We start from the raw sequence: 15,949 nt of genomic DNA, 5'->3' as shown, positions 1-15,949 counted from the left end.
AAAGCTTTCTGACATTACATCACGCTTCCACCAGCTGATCACTTACAACCAATCAGGTGTTAGGTCAATGATGTAATGTTAGAAGACATTGCACTGGTTTATAATCATGAAAACTCTCTTTTATTTAAAGGTTTTTGGCATAGTTTCTCATTGAACTCGATATGTCCTGGATCAAATTATATCTGCCATATTTTAGTTTTTTTATTCAATTTGCGGGCAACTCTGTGCAGTCGGCCCGTCGTCATGCGAAAAGAACTAATTGCATTGCGCAAAAAGCCGTATAGCCCGGTTAGAGAAAGTAACCGGTTAACAATCCCTGGTAAACTTAAACCCAGTCTCCTTACGATTTGAGGGTTGATAGGTGTATTGATGAAGGTTTACAGTGCACTTTTTATGAGAACAAACTATGTAAGAACATAAGGCTTCGATGGCCAAAATGTTCAGAACATTCTAATGTTTTGCGGACGCTAAATTTTCAATTTTCTTAGGAAAACGGACAAAAATAATCACAAAGTACAATACTGCACAAAAGGTTGTAGACAAATGAAATTTCAGTGAAAAATGATGAGAAATAGAGCAAAATGACTCTTCAAAGTGTCTGAAAGGGGATGGAAGTTAAGAAAAACACTTTTGAAGTCGTTGCATTGCTTTTGAATTGCTTTTGAGGGAACCACAAGCAAAAAATCAGCGTTTTGATACTGGTGTAAGCCAGTTAATCAAGCCCTTGTGGTTAGACTGCGGTGGGTGACTTTGAGAGACTTTGAGCAGCTTTGGATGGGTTTGGAAAGCACCCAGAACCTCTTAGGAACTTGTTTTTGATCGATATTGAAGTATTTTGTAAATATTGCAGAAGTCTACAAACCCTTTGTCCAGCATTGTAGTCAATAAGAACATGTCAAGAGCATTTTTAGACTTAAAACTCAAAAAGTTAAAAACATCCATAGCCTTCAAAAATGTTGGTTGTTCTTATAAAAAACGTGTATATTATTTTATAGGGAAATGTATTACAGTTTGAAAAAACATTTCTGTAGAATAACTTTGGTTACTTTATTGGTCAGCCCCAGCTGAGCATTCATTTCGCTATTATTCCGCAGCAGGGTCAGAAAAAAAAAGGGTTTCCCCGATTTCTAAAGTATTCATCCGATCGGGTTAAGTTTGGTTTCCCGATCTGTGTATTTGCTAGTCTGAATCGCAGACCTCTACAAAACCCCAGGTAGTATAGGTCTGCTTAATGATCTGCCAACCGCTTTCCGAATCGGTTTTTTTTTAATTCGATGTATTTTACAGAATCCTTGCGAGTTAATAATTTGATTTACATTGATGTGCGCTCAAAAACGATCGTTTCGAACGTTTTCAATAGAATGTTTATATTCGAAATTCGAATCCCAGACCAGAAAAACAAAACAGAAAGAAAGATAAAAAATAATCTGATGTGCGCATTGTGTACAGTCTGTAAATTTATTTTTGACTTTCGCTTTTATAAGACATCTGGTCTTTAAATTTATCAAAACTTTTGCTTCAGCTCTTCGGTCGAGGCTCAAAAATACAAATATGAACAAAAAAGTGAAAGAAAACAACCAAAAACACTCCAATCTTTTCAAAAGAATTGAAGCTAAGTACTTGAAAAAGATAAACACAAAGGCCACACAGTATCGAAAAGGGAAATGCCAAAGCTGAAGAAAAGTTTTTTGTTTGTTTTAACATTTAACAAGGGAACAACAACTCTCCCTTTTGTAGGCCTTTGTAGAATCATAAAGAAGTAATGTCAGAAATATTCAATATAACCCCCACAATGTACTGTATATGCATAACTAAAATACCTTGAAATAATCTGCAACATATCTGTAGAACTGACAAATCAATTATCTGGAGCCAAAGTGATCAACGAATCCAGTGTGGTAAAAAATTATGCACTCATGCAAGTCCAAATTAAAGCATCAAAATGTAGTTTTATGAAGCAAAACTTTGTTGGTGCACACAGAAGATACACTTAAATGCAATAAATCTAATTTCTCATCTTTTACCAAATCTCCACATTAAACAAGAAACGAGGAAGGAAAAAAAAACAAACTTCCTTCCGCCTACTTTTTTTTCGAAATCCAAATATATTTTCCAATCTATGATTTGGTGCCTCATAGAAAATTTAAACATTACGTAATGTTATATTTGTAGACACTCGCCAGCTAAAAATGTCTTTAGCCGTATATCGGCTAAAGGCGGCAAATCTCTGGACAAAGGAAAAATAGCTTATTAAGCATCCTCTATAAGGAGCACGAATCCGTTAGTGGATGCCAGCAGCCTATGTATTTGCTTTTTTAGGGCAGCGTTCCGGTTGGGGTACGCTTTCAATTCATCCAATCGGGCTAAGTTTGGTTTCCCGATATGTGTCAAAAACAATTCAATATGGCTGCCAAGGCGGTGCTTTTTCGTTCGTTCGGTGTTTATCTCCTGCCAGCTTTTATTTATGCAATCATTATATCTTGTTGAAGTGGCTTTTAAACTTATAACTAAGGAAGATACAACACTGGAGTTAGATTATAAGGATGTTCTTTTCTTTAAAGTATGAAGATTTCAACTTATTTGCTCAAGTTTTTTCCTGAATTGTGAGTTATTTTTTTACCTGCCTAGCCTAGACCTCATTATTTTTTAGCATGAAAACATATTTTTTCATTTTGGAATTGAATATAGAATAACCACCAACAATTGCTGGAATTTGATGGAATGTATATATATTACAGTTCGCAACTTAATTATCTGATTATTCACAAAAATAATGTTTTCTCGAACTTGGTGTTTTCTTTATGATTTGATAACATTTTATATGCTTGTTCTTCTGGACTTGGAGATAATATTGATAAAGCGTAAATGGAAATTGATCAAGTATATTAAAGTACAGCTCCTATGTAAATTTGAGAAAGAACGAAGTTCTTCATCAAATTATTGGCGCAAAAATGATTTTTTTCTAGACTTGCGTTTTTCACTGGCAGTTACGTTTGTTTTTTTTGGACCGACTTGGAGATGATTATGATAAAGCGTAAATGGAAATTGATCAAGTATATTAAAGTACAGCTCCTATGTAAATTTGAGAAAGAACGAAGTTCTTCATCAAATTATTGACGCAAAAATGATTTTTTTCTAGACTTGCGTTTTTCACTGGCAGTTACGTTTGTTTTTTTGGACCGACTTGGAGATAATTATGATAAAGCGTAAATGGAAATTGATCAAGTATATTAAAGTACAGCTCCTATGTAAATTTGAGAAAGAACGAAGTTCTTCATCAAATTATTGCCGCAAAAATGACTTTTTTCTAGACTTGCGTTTTCACTGGCAGTTACGTTTGTTTTTTTGGACCGACTTGGAGATAATTATGATAAAGCGTAAATAGAAATTGATCAAGTATATTAAAGTACAGCTCCTATGTAAATTTGAGAAAGAACAAAGTTCTTCATCCAATTATTGATGCAAAAATGATTTTTTTCTAGACTTGCGATTAGGGAAAATACAGTACAATAATTACAGTCTTTCTGGGACGACGCCGGGTATGCTAAACATAAAACTTTAAATTTGAATAAATTTTAAATAGTATTTTGGGTAACGGTGTAAACCTTATTTTGAATTTTTCATTGCTTATATAAAAAACATGTAGTTTTAAGCTAAACTCCCGGGGGGGGCAGCCAAGCAAAATGACTGACGGGTATGTGCGGGCACTAAGGGTGTATTTTTCAAGGCATCCGAAATGCACTGTAAGGGTGGGTTTTTTGCCGCCTGCGCTGTAAGGGTAGAAATTTCAGAAAATTTTTGAAAAATCTAGATATTTTGACCAAAAATGCTGGAATTTTGACCATTTTTTGCACGAAAAGGATAGAAAATTTTGGGGAAAATGCACTCTAAGGGTATGATTTTCACTGATTTTTGCTGCACTGTAAGGGTGCAATTTTAAAAGCCAATTTTTGGCCCGCACATACCGTCAGTCCGCAAACCCAGTGCCCCCCCCGGGGCTAAACTATTTCTCTGGAGTTAAGATGAATAAGAATGTCACCATTTTAACTTTTACTGATTTACAGCATCTTCGTTTTTGAAACTTTTTTGATTTTTTGTTCAGTTTAACTTTTATTTTCTTGAATCTGTTGTTGATGTAGCCTTTTGTTGCTGTTCATCTGTATATCTAATTTTTATTATCTAAATATTTATCCTAATTAAGAGACGAATAATTATTCTGTCATACAGATTGTAACATGGCATATTTTCGTTAATCCATATTGTATACAAACGTAAATTTGATGATTTTTTTACTCTCGTTTTAGTAATTCATATCAATTTTTAACAACATACATATCTTTCTAATCATATTAAACAATTTAGGCTGACCTTCCAGCGCAGCTGGTTTATTACACTTACATAACTACTCAAATAATAATTAAGCCGAATTGATTACTTTGCATTGATTAGAACCGCATAATTAAATACTCGCGTATATTTATCCTATTATTCGTCATGTTACAAAACCTCCGTTTGCCGTTAGTTAAGTGTGATAAGTTATAGAAATTATCAGCCTCCCGTTCGAGAGAAAAATACCCTTAAAAACAATTGGAATATTTTATGCGAATTTTCATGATCTTTCCATGATAATATTGGTATAGACTGTAATAATGTTGGTATTTCTTTTCGTACCCTACTTTCACTTAATTTAGTGATCAAGGTTAATTTACAAAACTTGTGTGAAAATTTTAAAAAGTAGTAACCAGTCAGAGAAAGGTCCCAGTCGAATTTGGCTGAAATTTGGCACATTTTTTCCTTGGATGAATATCTGAGGCTGTTTTTTTTTTATTTATTTTGATTTTTTTGGCCCTGGGCACTGGTTTTTCATCAAAGCTTAAACTTTGGGCAGCCTTGGAATTTCAAAAATAGCCGCTGTAAGTCGTACAAACGAATAAATTTTTACAAACTTGCTATTATTTTTAGATTCGTTGTGGTGCATTATTGGTTTTTACAAATGAATTTTTAAAGAAAAAATCGTTTTAAACTCAATTTTGGAATTGTGATTTAATGGAATGTTAATAATGATTTTAAAAATGTAAGCGTCACGACGAACAGTAGTTTTAAGGTGTTTCCATATGTTCATAATATTAAATTGTTTAAGACATACAAGGAAAAAATTTGATTCGGAAATTATAAAAAGGTAAAAAATTACTCGGCTAGAAATTACATCTAGAAATGCAGAAATCATATTTACAATTCTAAACAGTCCAGCTAAAGCTAATGACTTAAGCATTATTCAAATGTTTCTTCTGAATTTCATTTCGACGAATTCCGGCAACAATGTGCGGCCGTTTTGCCATGCGATCTCACCACGCGAGGGACTTGTGAATTTGTAAACACCATTAAGGAGGGTAACATAACAACTAGAATACCACCAGCCAACTCTGCCGTATGATAGGGAGCAACTGCCGGACTGTTTGTCATTATCTTGATCATAGGTCGAAAATTTTGTGTTGTTGTTACTGTTGAAGGAAGTTAAGGCTGGAACGTTCCCCGTCAGTTGTTTTCCCAGGAACAAGAGATATTTATCCATCTCATCTCCGATACTGAATTGCTCATACTTCGCATACACCATTTGTGTTTTTCCTCTCATACGCATGTCGATCAAAAGCTGTGATTTCTTTGGTGCGAAGGGCGATTTCGTCAAATCACGGATGTGCTCGTTTCCAAGCCAGAATTCTCCTAAAAGGCTTCCGAAACCAGATCTGTAGGTGGCCCAGTTTTGTTGAAAATCGACAGATCCGTCGCGACGTCGCTGGAACACGGTCCACCCTCCTCCTTGCGTTGTTTGATCACAAAAGATTTGTTGTGAACTAAAGGCGCGCCGTCCCAACAAATACAGCCCGTTTTTTTATGTCCTGCATTGTAGAAATCCAAACAGTCAGCCATTGGGTCGAGATTTCTGCAATCGCAATATTCACTGCCTTTGATGTTTCGACATGGAGCGCATGAGCCCTCAAGCTTGAGAAGGAATCTAACTTTGTTGGAAAGATCATTCATTACGTCGTCCAACATTGTTCCAATAGTCCTGTTAGTGACTGCAGCTTTGGTTTGAGTCACGAGTTCGAGGCATGCTATCAGCAAAACGAATTTGAGGGCCATTTTGATTATGTGCATTCGTGTTAATAATGCCTTCTGATTTTTTGTATCATTTTTGGTCCCTTTTATGCTGTTTTGGATGTGAAATTTTTTCCTATTAGCATTCTTTTCTAAATGTTACCAATTTATTGGTAAGGTGTGGTGTCTACCTTTTTTAAAAACCAAAATCTTTTTAACTAATTTTCGTGGAAATGAATTATAGCCTGTAATTAAGAGAAATATTATTAGTCAACATTTTTGCTATTTTGTTTTGGCAAGCTCTGTCTGATTTGGCCGACAACTTGTCTTTCGACAAACTCTTTGAAAATGTTTTTTGATTAAGTCGAAAAATTGTTAAGGACACTGTATGAACGACTCATAAGATGTTTGAGAGCAAGTATTGTCTTTCGATTGCTTTAAAAAACAATTTATGTTCTAGCTTTGTCTGCAAAGGACGACTGTCATGGGGGCTCGAAAGTGTCTGATTATAATCTCATTTAAAAAAGTCCTTTAACTCTTTCTATTAATACCTTCTCAGGCAAAAAATTTGAAAATAATGCTAGACGCTGGATACATTTATAAATTCTGGTGTGAGAAAATCTCATTTTGCAAGAACAATCAAACAACACGCTTATAATGACACGATGGGGCAGCTTGAAGACTTAAAAAATGGTCGGATTTGGCTTAAATTTGGCACACTTGTTCCTTGGATGAATATCTGCGGTTGTTTTTTTTATTTATTTTGATTTTTTGGGCCTGGGCACTGGTTTTCATCAAAGCAAATCTAAAACTTTGGGACATCCTTGGAATTTCAAAAATAGCCGTTCAAGTTGTACAAACGAATAAATTTGTACAAACTTGTTACCATTTTTAGATTCGCTGTGGAACATTATTGTTTTTTACGAATAAATTTTTAAAGAAAAAATCGTTTTAAACTCGATTTTTGAATTGAGATTTAATGGAATACTAATAATGATTTTATTTCTAGACCATTATTATATTTAAATATCTCCTTCAAAACTTCAAAAAAATAAAACTCGTAAACACGAGCTTTACAGGGGTGTATTTTTAAAGAGTGTCCACGGGGAATAAAAGTTCGTCAAATTCCTTTTTAAAGGCAAATAGGCGAATTCACTGTAACATGTTTTAAAAATGTAAGCGTCACGACGAACAGTAGTTTTAAGGTGCTATTCCTTTGTTCATAATATTCATTGTTTAAGACATACAAGGAAAAAAATGATTCGGAAATTACAAAAGGGTGAAAAATCACTGTGAAAAATTACTCAACTAAAAATTACTTCTAAAAATACTTTGGGCAGCCTTGGAATTTCAAAAATAGCCGCTGTAAGTCGTACAAACGAATAAATTTTTACAAACTTGCTATTATTTTTAGATTCGTTGTGGTGCATTATTGGTTTTTACAAATGAATTTTTAAAGAAAAAATCGTTTTAAACTCAATTTTGGAATTGTGATTTAATGGAATGTTAATAATGATTTTAAAAATGTAAGCGTCACGACGAACAGTAGTTTTAAGGTGTTTCCATATGTTCATAATATTAAATTGTTTAAGACATACAAGGAAAAAATTTGATTCGGAAATTATAAAAAGGTAAAAAATTACTCGGCTAGAAATTACATCTAGAAATGCAGAAATCATATTTACAATTCTAAACAGTCCAGCTAAAGCTAATGACTTAAGCATTATTCAAATGTTTCTTCTGAATTTCATTTCGACGAATTCCGGCAACAATGTGCGGCCGTTTTGCCATGCGATCTCACCACGCGAGGGACTTGTGAATTTGTAAACACCATTAAGGAGGGTAACATAACAACTAGAATACCACCAGCCAACTCTGCCGTATGATAGGGAGCAACTGCCGGACTGTTTGTCATTATCTTGATCATAGGTCGAAAATTTTGTGTTGTTGTTACTGTTGAAGGAAGTTAAGGCTGGAACGTTCCCCGTCAGTTGTTTTCCCAGGAACAAGAGATATTTATCCATCTCATCTCCGATACTGAATTGCTCATACTTCGCATACACCATTTGTGTTTTTCCTCTCATACGCATGTCGATCAAAAGCTGTGATTTCTTTGGTGCGAAGGGCGATTTCGTCAAATCACGGATGTGCTCGTTTCCAAGCCAGAATTCTCCTAAAAGGCTTCCGAAACCAGATCTGTAGGTGGCCCAGTTTTGTTGAAAATCGACAGATCCGTCGCGACGTCGCTGGAACACGGTCCACCCTCCTCCTTGCGTTGTTTGATCACAAAAGATTTGTTGTGAACTGAAGGCGCGCCGTCCCAACAAATACAGCCCGTTCTTTTTATGCCCTGCATTGTAGAAATCCAAACAGTCAGTCATTGGGTCGAGGTTTCTGCAATCGCAATATTCACTGCCTTTGATGTTTCGACATGGAGCGCATGGGCCCTCGAGCTTGAGAAGGAATCCAACTTTGTTGGAAAGATCATTCAGTACGTCGTCCAACATTGTTCCAATAGTCCTGTTAGTGACTGCAGCTTTGGTTTGAGATACGAGTTCGAGACATGTTATCAGCAAAACGAATTTGAAGGCCATTTTGATTATGTGCATTCGTGTTAATAATGCTTTCTGATTTTTTGTATCATTTTTGGTCCCTTTTATGCTGTTTTGAATGTGAAATTCTTTCCCATTAGCATTCTTTTCTAAATGTTACCAATTTATTGGTAAGGTGTGGTGTCTACCTTTTAGAAACCAAATTATTTTTAACTAATTTTCGTGGAAATAAATTATAGCCAGTAATTAAGAGAAACATTATTAGTCAACAATTTTGCTATTTACTTTCACAAGCTCCGTCTGATTTGGCCGACAACTTGTCTTTCGACAAACTCTTTGAAAATGTTTTTTGATTAAGTCGAAAAATTGTTAAGGACACTGTATGAACGACTCATAAGATGTTTGAGAGCGAGTATTGTCTTTCGATTGTTATAAAAAACAATTTATGTTCTAGCTTTGTCTGCAAAGGACGACTGTCATGGCGGCTCGAAAGTGTCTGATCATAATCTCATTTAAAAAAGTCCTTTAACTCTTTCTATTAATACCTTCTAGGCAAAAATTTTGAAAATAATGCTAGACGCTGGATACATTTATAAATTCTGGTGTGAGAAAATCTCATTTTGCAAGAACAATCAAACATCACGCTTATAATGACACGATGGGGCAGCTTGAAGACTTAAAAAATGGTCGGATTTGGCTTAAATTTGGCACACTTGTTCCTTGGATGAATATCTGCGGTTGTTTTTTTTATTTATTTTGATTTTTTGGGCCTGGGCACTGGTTTTTCATCAAAGCAAATCTAAAACTTTGGGACATCCTTGGAATTTCAAAAATAGCCGTTTCAAGTTGTACAAACGAATAAATTTGTACAAACTTGTTACCATTTTTAGATTCGCTGTGGTACATTATTGCTTTTTACGAATAAATTTTTAAAGAAAAAATCATTTTAAACTCGATTTTTGAATTGAGATTTAATGGAATACTAATAATGATTTTATTTCTAGACAATTATTATATTTAAATATCTCCTTCACAACTTCAAAAAAAACCTCGTAAACACGAGCTTTACAGGGGTGTATTTTTAAAGAGTGTCCACGGGAAATAAAAGTTCGTCAAATTCCTTTTTAAAGGCAAATAGGCGAATTCACTGTAACATGTTTTAAAAATGTAAGCGTCACGACGAACAGTAGTTTTACGGTTTTCCCTTTATTCATAATATTCAATTGTTTAAGACATACCGTAATTTCTCTAATTTAATACGTCCTCTAATTAATGCGAGGAAATTATTTTCGTCATTTTGAACTAATTTAAATCCGCTAATTATTAGTGCGAGCACCCATTTACCTACTTTTGATTTTCCTCTAATTTAATACGGTAAAGTTCAAATTTTCCTCTAATTATAGTACGAACTGATTTTTTCAGGATTAGTTTTGTTCTTTCAAATTTTTCAAATTTTCAAAAATATTATTTACAATTCAAAAGGGTCGTCATCGTCATCGTCTTTTTCAGTGGCATCGTCCTCTAAATCTAAGATAGTTTTAGCATTACCCATGCATTGTTCGTAGAATTCTCCACTTCTCACTTTGCTTGGATCAGTTGTTGTGATGCCACATACTTCAAATGATCTGGCTACCATCTCTTTGTCGTTTGACAGAACTTTGTGTGCTTTCTCAACCCAGTCTACAATATCTTGTTTGCTTGGTGGTGGAAGCTTGAAGTCGGGTTTTGATGAGGGTTCAGGCATTTTCTCGATGACTTTAGATACGTGTTCAACCCAACATTTTCGCAAAATGGCTTTGAAAGGTTTGTTGATGCACACATCCATTGGCTGGCATTTCGATGTGCATCCTGCTGGTATCATTAGAGCATCGCATTTATTTTCAACCAACTTACTCTGGATATCATCCGTTTTGTGTGCTGCAAATGCGTCGTACGTTAACAGCGAATTTTCGAACCCGATATCCTTGGAGACCTTCTTGATGTATTCTAACCAGATATCATCAAGCCATACTTTCATGAGATGCTCGTCCATCCAAGCCTTTTCTTGGCATTTTACCACAAATCCTTCCGGTATTCGCAGTTTCTCAATGGTTCTTTCGGTTTTGCCTTTGAAGATTACCATTGGAGGCAGCATGGTTCCGTCTGCAGCAGCTGACAGAACTACGGTGACATGCTTTTTCTCACCACCTGATGTTCTCACCACACATTCTTTGGTACCGGTTTTAGTGATGCTTTTAGCTGGTACCATATCAAAAAATGCCGGTGTTTCGTCCATGTTCCCAACAAGTGACAAGGGATATTTACCGATCCTCATGTAGCGACCAGCATCAAGATAGAACTTAGTGATAGAAGATTCTAGTTGCTGGGGAAGCTTTTGGCTGACAGATGTTCGGCTGCGTAGGGATAGTCGATGCCTTGCGAAAAACTTTTGGACCCAACCACGACTAGCATTGAATGTGGGATTGTGAGGGCAGATAACACTTCTTCCCTTCTCCTGTAAAGCGAGCACAGATACTGGAAAATGCATATCTCTTAGCTTGAGAATCCAGCATACAAGATCATTTTCAACTTCTAAGGGGTATGTTAATGGCCTACCAGCTCCTGAACGGTTTCCTTTGTCAATCGGTTTAACGTTTCTAGGGAGGGTTTTCACAATATTACGAAGGGTGGATTCGTTAACATTAAAAGCTTTGGCAGAAGCCACAAAGTTTTGCGTGAGTAGGTAGTGTTCTCTCATTTCCCTTTTTGTTTTCTCGGTGTAACGTTTTCTGGTGGAGTGTTCAATTTCGTTGGCATTCTTCACGCTGTCAGGGTTTAAGTAAAAGTTGATGATAACTGAATCAAAATACGTGGCTTTTCGTAAGAGATCGTTGTAGTCATGATTCCTTTCCAGCATTCGATTGATTTGGTCATCTGTAAGTGAATTTGGTGGTCGTCCGACACGCTTTTTACTCGGTGGGGGTGCTGCTGCTTTACCTGAAATGGTAAAAATAATAATTCAAATACTTTTACCAAAAAAATACCAACTATATATGGTAATTTTAACGCAAAGGGAAGATTTTATTTGTTCTTCGCAGAGCAAAATAGTATGTACTTACTTCTTAGATATACCACAGAGTCATCAACTTGATTTTGTCCAGGTGCCAGGAAAGATGTAATAGTTGACTGGCGTTTCCTTTTGGTATTCGATGCTTGTTTTAAAAAACCGATTATATTCGTTTGGGTAGACATTTTCTTTCGAAGAACAAGAACAAAATAAACCACACGTGTAAGTTCAGAAAGATAGATCTCGCGAGTGAGAAGTGATGGCCGAAGAAAACATTCGAATGTCAAAAACATTCGATTGTGCTGTGAGTTTTTTTAACAAACAAAGTTCCACTGCAGCGACTTCTTTTTTTCTCAGGTCGTTTCGACAAGAAACAGCTTTGCGTATACACAACAACAAAAATGTGTGACAATCTTTTTAAATCTCTTCTTGTTCAAGATTTAAAAATTCCAATAGTATTGGAAAAGGAATTTACAGCTGCTTGTTGTATTAGAGGATACCATATCTACAGCTGGACTGGGTGGACTGCTGATATCGGCTCCATTTTGACTGTGAAGCCAGAAGTTAGACCTGGTGCATTAGTCGAAGATCAATACGCGATTGCTATCTGTAGTGATGGTCAAACGGTTGGACACGTTCCCAAATTTTTGTCAAAATTAACATATTTTTTCATCAAGAATGGAGGAGGATTGTCGGTGAAAATTACAGGAGAAAGGAGATACTCTCATGACCTGCCTAAAGGAGGAATGGAAATTCCCGCAAGCTTTATTTTTAAGACTGAGAACGCTGATCTTTTCGCCCAAATGAGGCAGATGACACGTGAAAAGTTGGAAGAGTTTGAAAAGAGAAGAAAATATGGGTTAGAAAAAAGCTTAAAAAAGAAAGAAACAAAAAACAAAGAAACAAAAAACAGAAAATAAAAAAAATTGTCTTTTTTATTTTTCCTCCAATTTAGCGCGCCTTTACAAAGTTTTTCCTCTAATTATTAGTACGATAAAAAGATTCCAGATTCAGAGCAATTTATATCCTCCTATTATTAGTGCGACACCTCCAAAATAATTATTTTTTTGGTCGTATTAAATTAGAGAAATTACGGTACAAGGAAAAAAATGATTCGGAAATTACAAAATGGTGAAAAATCACTGTGAAAAATTACTCAACTAAAAATTACTTCTAAAAATACAAAAATCATATTTACAAAAACTAAAAGTCCAGCTAAAGCTTATGACTAAAGCTTTCTTTAAATGTTTCTTCGGAATTTCATTTCGACGAATTCCGGCAACAATGTGCGGCCGTTTTGCCATGCGATCTCACCACGCGACGGACTTGTGAATTTGTAAACACCATTAAGGAGGGTATTGTAACAACTAGTATACCACCAGCCAGCTCTACCATATGATTGGGAGCAACTGCGGGGCCATTTGTCATTGTCTTGATCATAGGTTGAAAATCGCGTGTTGTTGTGATTGTTGAAGACAGTTAAAGATGGAACGTTCCCCGTCAGTTGTTTTCCCAGGAACAAGAGATATTTATCCATCTCATCTCCGATACTGAATTGCTCATACTTCGCATACACCATTTGTGTTTTTCTTTTCATACGCATGTTGATCAAAAGCTGTGATTTCTTTGGTGCGAAGGGCGATTTCGTCAAATCACGGATGTGTTCGTTTCCAAGCCAGAATTCTCCTAACAGGCTTCCGAAACCTGATCTGTAGGTGGCCCAGTTTTGTTGGAAATCGACGGATCCGTCGTGACGTCGTTGGAACACGGTCCACCCTCCTCCTTGCGTTGTTTGATCACAAAAGATTTGTTGTGAGCTAAAGGCGCGCCGTCCCAACAAATACAGTCCGTTCTTTTTATGCCCTGCATTGTAGAAATCCAAACAGTCAGTCATTGGGTCGAGGTTTCTGCAATCGCAATATTCACTGCCTTTGATGTTTCGACATGGAGCGCATGCACCTTCGAGCTTTAGAAGGAATCCAACTTTGTTGGAAAGATCATTCAGTACGTCGTCCAACATTGTTCCAATAGTCCTGTTAGTGACTGCAGCTTTGGTTTGAGTTATTTGCTGGACACATAGTAGCAGTAAAAAGAATTTGAAAGCCATTCTGATACTGTGTATTTTGTCTTTTTTGGTTTTTTGTATCATTTTGTGCTCCTTTTATACTCTTTTTCTTGGCAAAACTTTTCACATTAAAATTCTTTTTTGAATGTCTCATCAACTATTAGAGGGTGTGTTTTCCAATTTTCAGGGGATTCTTTCAGCAGTGGTGAGGAAAATGCTTCGAGTGGAAGTTACGCCAATAAATCAATTATTTGTAAACGTGACAAAGTTAAGGAATTTGCTTTCACAAAGGCAATCTGATTTGTCTCTTGCCAAATTCTTTGATAATTGCAATTTCCAATTTGCAAGAAATTATAACTTTCAGCAATGCTTTAAGAAGGACTTATCGATGCTTTTTATGTCGCACGCGTTCTTGTTGTTGATGTTTACGGGCTGGTGAAGGAATAAAGTCTGGCGTAAAAAGGTTAAGAATCAGAAATTTTCGATTGATGCAAGTCCCAATTTAGGGCTTGTTGGAGAAAGCTTGCAACTGCAGTCGGAGGCGACCTGAAAGCTCTTTCGATAGCTATTATCCCAAATGTAGGGTAGGGTGCAACTCTTTTCCCCAAAATAGCTCCATTTACCCTCTATTCTTTTCTTCAACTCCTGAGCGTCAGGTAGAGAGGCTTCCAGTACCATTTTTACGCTAAGTCTTTGGTATGACTCGGCCGAGGGGTTGAACCCATGACCTTTTTCACGGCAGCCGAATGCTCTAACTGTGCGTTATGGAAGCTAATGGTGGAGTACCTTATTTATTAACGCAAATTGAAAAATTTCGTGTTAATAAAAACCCCCTTAATTAAAACCAGCCGTGGTGTCCTTAAAAAAGCAAAATAAAATTCGTGTTAATTTTATGCGTGTTTAATTTCAAGGTCGTTGAATACTTGCCTAGTAATATTCGTGTCATAGGTATAAGCTGGTTTATAAAACAATTGAGTTGGCAATAAAAATGGCAAGCTGGTTAAACTGTTGGTGTGCTAAATTTCATCGTTTGAATTGTTTTTAGCTACTGATCATTACTGGGTAACACTGGGTAACAAGTAATCACACAAAAATGATTAAAAATTTTTTCAATGAATTGAAATAAAAAATCTCCTGTATCGGCACATTCTAAAATTGGAAAATTGCCAGTGAATAAACGAGAAAAATTAGAGCCAAATGGTCTGGTTGATTAAGGAAATTTCTTTTGTCCATTTTTAGCAATCATTTGAAATAGCTACCAATACGTAATCTCATAGCAGATCATCCATTCTTTGAATACCACGCTCTGATGATAAAGAGATATGGCGAATGTGACGACCTGACTTGGTTATTCAGCCAAAACAATCAAACCCGCGTTGCTTTTTATTATTATTCCGTCAAAAGATATAGTCCAAAGTTTATCAATGATTGACTTCAAAAATCATTAAAAAACATTAAAAAAGAGCTGTGTTTTTTGATTGAATGAATATAGGTATTTTAATCTTTTTTCGCATTTATGACGTTCTAAGATTGAAGAGTTTCTGATACAAAAATGAAGATCATAGCATTATTCTACCAGAAGTAGATTTTTCAGTTTTTTTCATTTCATTTTGGTTTTGATGCGATTGATTTCACCGCGCTCAAAAGTTCATTTTGTATTAGCATTCTGAATCTGGATGAAAAAGGTTAAAGCGTTGCACAAATTGGGCAGATCACTGACAAAGCCGAGTCCTTTAGAGTGAATACATGCCATGCGTGCAGTACCAGAATCTGCTCGGAGATTAACCTCCGAACACCATCCGGTAGAAAGTTTTTTCCGAGTGAAGTCTACAGACGCCTGATGGTGCAATAAAAAACTCGTTGAAAAAATAAATTTGGTAATCAAATCACTACGTTCGGGCATTAGTACTCCTCAATTAGTAAAAAATGTCCACTAAACCAACCGAAAGTTCTAAACAATTACCTCTTTTTAAAGGAAATGAAACGATAAATTTTCCTGTTTCAGCGCTTTCTAAAATTAGATAAAGCAATTAATTTTGATGAGAGTTTGAGGAATCTGAGCTCGTTAAAAGAAGCCACTTAATTAAAAAGATATTTCTCTTCTTCCACGAAACCACTCAGTTAAATCATACAATTATGAAACTTTTTTCAATCCCTTGCTAGGCCTAATCGTTCGTTATATATCAATTT

General features: G+C 35.7%; 3 protein-coding genes across 4 annotated transcripts in view; 1 reads left to right on the top strand and 2 right to left on the bottom strand.

The window, feature by feature from the left end:
- The window catches only part of LOC136814695 (cilia- and flagella-associated protein 54-like), a 101,182-nt gene that overhangs the window by 65,921 nt on the left and 19,312 nt on the right, over positions 1-15,949 (top strand). The window lies entirely within an intron of this gene.
- Positions 5,243-8,737, bottom strand: LOC136814730 (fibrinogen C domain-containing protein 1-A-like). The gene is made up of 2 exons (XM_067071150.1): positions 7,830-8,737; positions 5,243-5,884 (listed from the first exon to the last, which is right to left on the bottom strand). Exons 1-2 carry the CDS (start codon positions 8,703-8,705, stop codon positions 5,276-5,278), a joined length of 1,485 nt encoding a protein of 494 aa, XP_066927251.1. The 5' UTR covers positions 8,706-8,737; the 3' UTR covers positions 5,243-5,275.
- LOC136814698 (ficolin-2-like) lies at positions 12,854-13,828 on the bottom strand. Its single transcript, XM_067071112.1, has one exon. The coding sequence runs from the start codon at positions 13,799-13,801 to the stop codon at positions 12,935-12,937; it is 867 nt and encodes a 288-aa protein (XP_066927213.1). The 5' UTR covers positions 13,802-13,828; the 3' UTR covers positions 12,854-12,934.

This window comes from Clytia hemisphaerica, unplaced genomic scaffold, assembly GCF_902728285.1.
Source record: "Clytia hemisphaerica strain Z4C2 unplaced genomic scaffold, Clytia hemisphaerica genome assembly, whole genome shotgun sequence".
NCBI lineage: Eukaryota > Metazoa > Cnidaria > Hydrozoa > Leptothecata > Clytiidae > Clytia > Clytia hemisphaerica.
This window is presented reverse-complemented; position numbering and strand designations above follow the sequence as displayed.

Bases quoted from the DNA above. Each gene is read 5' to 3' on its own strand.
- LOC136814730 (XM_067071150.1), bottom strand. From the start codon at position 8,705: ATGCACATAATCAAAATGGCCTTCAAATTCGTTTTGCTGATAACATGT. The intron at 5,885-7,829 runs ATTTGAATAATG...ACATAAAAAAAC, and splicing joins AAATGAAATTCAGAAGAAAC to GGGCTGTATTTGTTGGGACG.
- LOC136814698 (XM_067071112.1), bottom strand. From the start codon at position 13,801: ATGGCTTTCAAATTCTTTTTACTGCTACTATGTGTCCAGCAAATAACT.